This window comes from Medicago truncatula, chromosome 1 (assembly GCF_003473485.1).
Source record: "Medicago truncatula cultivar Jemalong A17 chromosome 1, MtrunA17r5.0-ANR, whole genome shotgun sequence".
NCBI classification, from domain to species: domain Eukaryota; kingdom Viridiplantae; phylum Streptophyta; class Magnoliopsida; order Fabales; family Fabaceae; genus Medicago; species Medicago truncatula.
In genome coordinates, this window is record NC_053042.1 from 33,520,664 (window position 1) to 33,527,623 (window position 6,960).

A 6,960-nucleotide genomic window follows, 5' to 3' on the forward strand; every position below is an offset into this window, starting at 1 on the left:
AAAATATATCCTCTCACCAGGAATGATACTTTTATCTTTTCAGTATAGCTTTCTTCAAAAAAAAATCTTTTCAGTATAGCTATATAGTTCTCATATTCGATGATGTAATAAAGATAATAAAATAATGTTCAATATAAACACCAGCAGCTCATGAAAATGCTAATAACTGTAAAACTTATAAACGTGTCATTGATCCTCTTAATTTGATCAAGATATTACATATGGACATGCAAGTGAAGTAGCTATCATGACCCAGACAACACTAAGAACCAAAAGATCAGTGAGATACACACCAGTAAATACTTTGAACGAGTTTTACATTTTTATTTCCAAATTGTTGTGTTATATAGGTGTACTTCCCCAAACCATATCCAAAACACCAGAATCAGAAGTTCACCTAATAAAAAACAACGAATCATTAGTATATCCAACTTCGTTGTTATGAAGCATTAGTAAAACTCTTGACCACCAAACAAACTCCATAGCCAAGTTAAAAAACAGTTCAAAGATAAGTCATACAAAAAAAGTTAATTGAGATTAACAAGACAGAAAAATAAATCAAATTGGCGTGGTTTGAATATACTCAAAGAAAGGAGATGGTAATTCAAAATATAAGTCATACAATGTATACAAATTTCAAACTCAGAAAGCTCATGAAATAAATCAATTGTAATATCAGTGATAGTGGGACATATGGTTGGAAAAATAAATAAATTAACGGTTAACAAAAATAAAGACAAGCCATTTGAAGTGTAACTGTGTAAGGTATTTAAATAAAAGCTGAAAATAACTATGATTGAGTTTCCAAAACCACATAGAAATAATGTGAAAAGAAAACAAAGACAGATGGAATTGGTCAATAACGACAAATTTTTGATGGGGGAACTAAAACATTTAAAGCAAAATACATTTATCTAATCTGCTGACAGCGGATTCAAAAAGGAGGAGAAACAGGCTTGGTTTAGCTTATGCGTCTCATACCGAACGACATCACTAATTATTCTGTGCAATGCACGATTTTACCCACATTAAGGCACTGAATTGTTTTTCCTCTCCAAGCGGTGGAGATTTGTGACAAGCCAATATTGAAGCCAGTTAATCACCCATATATTGCAAAACTTGCAGACACTTAAAGATTAGATATTGAATTCATAGAAGACAATTACTATTCTAACATTGGATTTGGATCTGGTAACTTAAACATGAGCCGGCATGTTTCAAAATACAACTTTGACTTTGTTATACTTATTAAACTCTTAACCCACTGAAGAAACATTCTAAATAAGCTGGGGCTCACCCTACCCTTCTTCAGAACCTCAGTTAAGTATTAGTGAGAATTTTTTAAGTTAGTTGGGCAGAGATAACTACGGGCAGAGATAATTACACAAAACAAGGAAATGTCATTCTGCAGTGAAAAATCAGATTTAACTAGAACATGTTTCTCAACAAAGAAATATGTACCTGCCCAATGATGAAGAGCCTCTAAAAGGTGATATCAAAGATGAACCTTCCTGAATTTCTGTAATCTCACGGTCCTGGACGGTAAAATGTAAAAAGAACAAGTTAAAAGATTGTATTTGTAAATCTTCCAGTAGGTTGTTGAAGATATCACATACCATATTATAAATAGGTTGTTGATTGCGCCAAAACTCTAAGGGAGGTAGAAGCCACCTTCCTACAAAATAACCCAAACATAAAGAATAGAGTAAAGTAAATGACTTTTCAAATTACCATGTACAAAAATGCTAACAATAGCATTGGGTGAGAAGTGTTGGACAATATGAATGACAGTGCATGAAAAGAAAATAGAGTGTATATGTAAATAAGATGTGTTGCTTCATGAATGAACAATGGTGCCTCACTCTGAGTGATCAAGTACCCTCCCTCCCTCCCAACCTGAAATCACTCAAGGCTCCAACTGGTATCACAATGTTCAACCTCAACAAAACGACAAATACAAAATCATGGGTATTGCGCCATTTGATGATTTCTTTGAGTTTGATTGGGCAACTCAATTTTCATACCGAAGTAATCATATTTACAAGAATGACTTCGATGATCTTGAAAATTTCAACTTTAATTTCAACCTCCCACACCTTGATCAGAATAATTTTGAGGTTGATCAAAAACCCCTCAATGTTGTCTTGCCTGAGTTGGGGCATTACAATCATAAAGGTGAGACTGTTGCTGAGAGTGGTTATGTTGAAGATTCTGTGAAAACTGGAAGTGGATTTGTGAGTTTTGTGAAGAAAGAGAATGAATGGGAGAATCAGGAATTGTCATTAGTTCCATTGGCATTGCCAAGCAGCAGCACTGGCATCATTAGGAAGAGGTCATCTTCATTGCAGTATGATGACATAAAGAAACATTTTGATGTTCCTATAACAATGGCTGCTGAGAAAATGAATGTTGGTGTGACCCTTTTGAAAAAAAGATGCAGGGAGCTCAACATCACTAGGTGGTCTCACAGAAAATTGAGGAGTTTGATGTTACTCATCGAGAACCTTAAGGAAAAGGGTTTGACTGAGGAAATTGCCATGTTGGAGAAGCCAAAAAAGATGTTGGAGAAACTTCCGGGAATGGATTTGAATGACGAAATCAAGAAGCTGAGGCAAGCATGCTTTAAAGCTAATTACAAGAACAGAAAATTAATTGCCCTCTGTCCTTGAATTTCACTATCTTTGCTAATTGAAATGTTGGATATAACAGTAAAATAACATGTAAAGAAATGTCCCACACAAAGGGTATAGGGAAAAACTCATTGAAATGCTAGTACTTGGTTTTATTGTTTTTTTTGGTATAATTTGGAACCAATTGAGTAATAGATACATTCTATAGATTAGGAAACTAAGTTGACTGAAGCACATGTATTTTGATGAGTTTATGAATTCCAATTCAATTTGTCAGGATGACATTTTCATCAAAATTCTTAAGCCTCTCTTTTATACATGTATAGCCCTTTATAGAATAGATGAACAATGGTTGGAAAATTTTGTAAAAAAAAAAATAATGATTGGAAAATTTACCAGATCTGGATTTTTTGAGACTCAATGACTCTGGAGAAACTGTGGATAATCTCTGTTGACTTCCCTTGTTCGAGTGACTTACATTCCTTCCTTGAGGAGATTTTACAGAAGATGCATGTTTAATAATTTTTCTCTTAGGTGTGACCACTTCTGTTTCAATTGTCGCCCTTTTTTTCTTACAACGTCCTTGGGTTTTTGCTGAAAAGGATTTGGAAATTCTGGAACTCAATTTATTAGTGACCTGCCCAGACATTGTGTTTACTCTTCCCTTTTGTGATTGAACGGGTGTCGATAGACTTTCCAGTCCTCCATCACTCATTTTCAAGACTGCTGAGGCAGAGATCTGGTCTTTATCTGGATGTGTTGCAGGATCTCCAGTAGCAGGTTGCTTCTTCTGGTAGGGTTTAACATTATGCATCCGGGCACTACGTTTATTCCCGCCACTACCATGAACAACATTGACCCTACCCGTCTTAATTGACATATCCCGTTCATCTTCGAGGAATGCCTTATTGCGATCTCCCGTGGTCTTATCCAGTGATACCAAAGAAGTAGGAAAAGACTTCTCCACAGCTGCGACAAAATTTGAAATATTAAGATATAGAGACTGTAGGTATAGGAAATGATAAAACATTAAGCAAATAAATCATGAATAAACATACATACGAATCATTTACACACATGTCTAAATATTTACCATCGGATAATATTTCGGGAAGATTTGTTGATACATTATCAGGAACAGCAGTATCCAAATCATGATTTTCCACAACCTTCAAGGTAGAGCTCTGCTCTTTCTCTGGATTCTTGAGAGGATCTCCAGACGCAGGCTGCTTCTTCTGGCAGTCCTTAGTATTATGCAACCGGCCACTACCATGAACATTGTTGACCTCACTCATCTTAATTGACATATCTTGTTCATCTTCAAGGAACGACATATTGCAATCTGTCGTGACCAAAGAGGTAGGAACAGAATTTTCCAAAGCTGCGACAACAATTAAAATACTAAGATATAGAGACTGTAGGTATAGGAAATGATAAAACATTAAACAAATAAGACATGAATAAACATACATACAAATCATTTACAAACATATCTAAATATTTACCATCAAATGATATTTCTGGAAGATTTGCTGGTACATCATCCGGAACAACACTATCCGAATCATGATTTTCCACGGCCATTGTGGTAGAGCTCGGCTCTCCATCTGGATGCTTGAAAGGGCCTCTAGACTCAGGATGCTGCTTCGGCTTCTTCTGCTGACAGACTTTAATATTATGCAACCTGGTACTACGTCTATTTTTACCACTACTACAAGCAATATCAACCCCAGTCATCTTCTTTGAGACTTTGCATTCATCTCCGGGGAATGGAGTCTTGCAATTCTCTGGGGCCTCTTCAAGCAATACCGACGAAGTAGGAATGGACTTTTCCTCACCTGCAAGAAAAATTAATAAAACAGCATTGAGATATAGAGATTAAAGAGATAACTAACAAAAGAAACAGCAACTATATGACAACAAATCATTAACAACCATCATCGAAATATTTACCGACAGAGAAAGTTCCTTGATAAAATGCAAATTCATTATCCAAAACAGCATTGCCCGAATCAGTACCGGTTTCTGATTCTTCTCTAACGCAAGATAGAAAAGAGCTTTCCCAGTTTTGAGGAAAGCCAAATAAAAAACTCTTGAAAATCTAACCATGAAATAGAAGAAAAAACAATGAAACTATTGAAACACCATTATAAACAACCAAAAACATTGACATTTATGAATACAAACAAACCTGAGGAGTAAAACCATTATCCAGTGTGCGCTGTTTATTGATGAAACCCCTAATCAAAACATATAGAGCATCGACAGTCTCAAGGGAAACCTCATCATATCTTTTGATAATAGGAGCGGAATTAAACACCCGAACGGCTTCTTCCCTGAATCACAACATTAAATGTGTAATAAGCATAATATTGAATTAAGCATAACGTCAAGGGTATCTGAAAAGAATACTTACTTTGTGGAAGAGATGCCGGAGATGGCTAAACGGTGGTTGTTTCCTTGGGATGATTTAACGAGCCACCAATCGTACAATGTAACCGTTCGTTGGAAGCAAGAAGAAGAAGAAGTAGAAGAAGAAGAAGTTGTGGGGGTGCAATTAGAAGAATTGGGAGTGAAATCAGCCATTGATTGTGTGAATCGCCGATACTGAATGCTATATGTGCCCAGAGGAGAGGAGAGGAGAGGAGACTCTATCACATTGGACAGTCGCGAAAGTATAATCAACAAAGTGAAACCACCTTTACCAATGTAGATCTTTGTTGAATATTGTAATTAAAATGAAATTTATTCGTATCAAAACCAGTGGCGGAGCCAGACCTAAAATTTTGGGGTGGCAGCTTTAAAAATAAACTAAAATATATAAATCATATAATATACAATACGACCCATTTCGGTCTCGTTCATAAAAAATTTCAACAAAATAATACTAAAAACCGATCATCATATTCAAAGTGATGCTTTACGCATCCCGACTTTTCATCTTAACTTTTCCTGTTGAAACAGTTTCAAAATCAACTAACAATACATGGTTTCAATGTTACATCAATTCTAATAACATTCAAATTTCATAACAATAGCCGGTTTCAATTTCATTGAAATAACATAAATGATTTCAAAATGAACCAATTTCACTTGATTTTCATAAACAGAAGACGATGATAGCTGAATTCAAAAGTTGAGCCAGGTTTGATAGATCTTTCTGATGGAAAATGCCATGAATGTTGCTACTTTTCATGACAAGTTGCTAGAACATGCTAGTCATAACAGAAAAACCAAACACTATCAAAAATAGAGGAAGATTAGCTCATCTAGGCATGCTAGAAGTTGAAGATATGCTTACATTTTTTTGAATCAAATAAGCTTACATTTTCCATCTTTTCCACCTCTACTATTTAGGATTATTGATTACGTCCTCCTCTCAAAGTCATTGCCATACATGATTAAAATTGGCAAAGGAAGTAAGTTAACTTTTCTTAATTACATATAGTAACTCTAAAACAATTTGACTAGTTATCAGGCTTTCATATTCTACTATTGTTTAAGACAATTATTTAAAACCGAGGCTTTCAATTGGAATTCGTCTCTCACACTCAATACAATTATTTAAACACAAGTAACAGTTCAGTAGCAATCAGAGTTCATGTTCTAAACCATAATAATAAGCAGAACATTCATGTCTTATCTTAGTAAAACATTCAGAGTTCTGTAGTAATCAGTGGCAATCGAAAACTAAAAAAATTCAATTTCACATTACTAAAGAACATGTAATCATCAAATCAGAATCAGAATTGAAGGAAATTACATTCAATTTCACATTACCTTACAAGTTACAACAATTAGGGTTTGTGGAGAGAGATGGATGGAGATAGCTCTCTAAACTAAAGAATCAATACAGAAGATTGAGGGGGGTGCGGCGGTGATGGATGGAGAAGGAGAAGAGTGGTCGCGGCTCGCCGGCAGTGGTGTGGTGGTGGATGTTGTTCGGTGGTTTTGCTTTGGCTGGGAGAAGAAAAAAGAGGAACGCGCATCAGATGAAAGAGAAAGGGGAAGAGGAAATGAAATTGAATTGGTAATATTCATATTAGTTAAGGGCATTATAGGAATTTCCAGTGTATAAATATTTTTATTTTTTTTTTAGAGATGGGGTGGCTCCCCCTTGCCACCCCGGTTCCGCCACCGATCAAAACTTATCGAGAGGAAAAGAGGGTACGTTTGCGTGGACCTGCAGATGGAAAACCAACGTTTGCGTGGACCTGCAGTGGAAACCAACGTTTTGATACTATTTTCAGTCAGCGCAAAGGTTGTGGTCCGCCAAGGAGCTTGATGGAAAATTGGTAACGGTTTTAATATTCCTAATCAATGCACCATG

At 35.7% G+C, this 6,960-nt stretch overlaps 1 protein-coding gene across 5 annotated transcripts; it reads right to left on the reverse strand.

The window, feature by feature from the left end:
* Positions 1 to 127: 127 nt before the first annotated feature.
* Positions 128 to 6,703, reverse strand: LOC25484135 (kinetochore-associated protein KNL-2 homolog). 5 transcript variants are annotated; one of them, XM_039827820.1, is made up of 10 exons: positions 5,932 to 6,703; positions 5,047 to 5,408; positions 4,822 to 4,966; positions 4,566 to 4,731; positions 4,136 to 4,468; positions 3,724 to 4,011; positions 3,027 to 3,599; positions 1,617 to 1,675; positions 1,462 to 1,535; positions 128 to 397 (listed from the first exon to the last, which is right to left on the reverse strand). In XM_039827820.1, exons 2-10 carry the CDS (start codon positions 5,214 to 5,216, stop codon positions 394 to 396), a joined length of 1,812 nt encoding a protein of 603 aa, XP_039683754.1. In that variant the 5' UTR covers positions 5,217 to 5,408; positions 5,932 to 6,703; the 3' UTR covers positions 128 to 393. The 5 variants fall into 5 exon arrangements, with proteins under 5 accessions (XP_039683754.1, XP_024634936.1, XP_024634939.1 ...); XM_024779168.2 differs by having other exon boundaries at positions 6,411 to 6,701; XM_024779171.2 differs by having other exon boundaries at positions 5,047 to 5,281; positions 6,411 to 6,700.
* Positions 6,704 to 6,960: the final 257 nt, after the last annotated feature.

Bases quoted from the DNA above. Each gene is read 5' to 3' on its own strand.
- LOC25484135 (XM_039827820.1), bottom strand. From the start codon at position 5,216: ATGGCTGATTTCACTCCCAATTCTTCTAATTGCACCCCCACAACTTCT. The intron at 4,469-4,565 runs GTTGTTAATGAT...TTTTTCTTGCAG, and splicing joins CGGTAAATATTTCGATGATG to GTGAGGAAAAGTCCATTCCT. The intron at 3,600-3,723 runs GTAAATATTTAG...ATTTTGTCGCAG, and splicing joins TCCCGAAATATTATCCGATG to CTGTGGAGAAGTCTTTTCCT.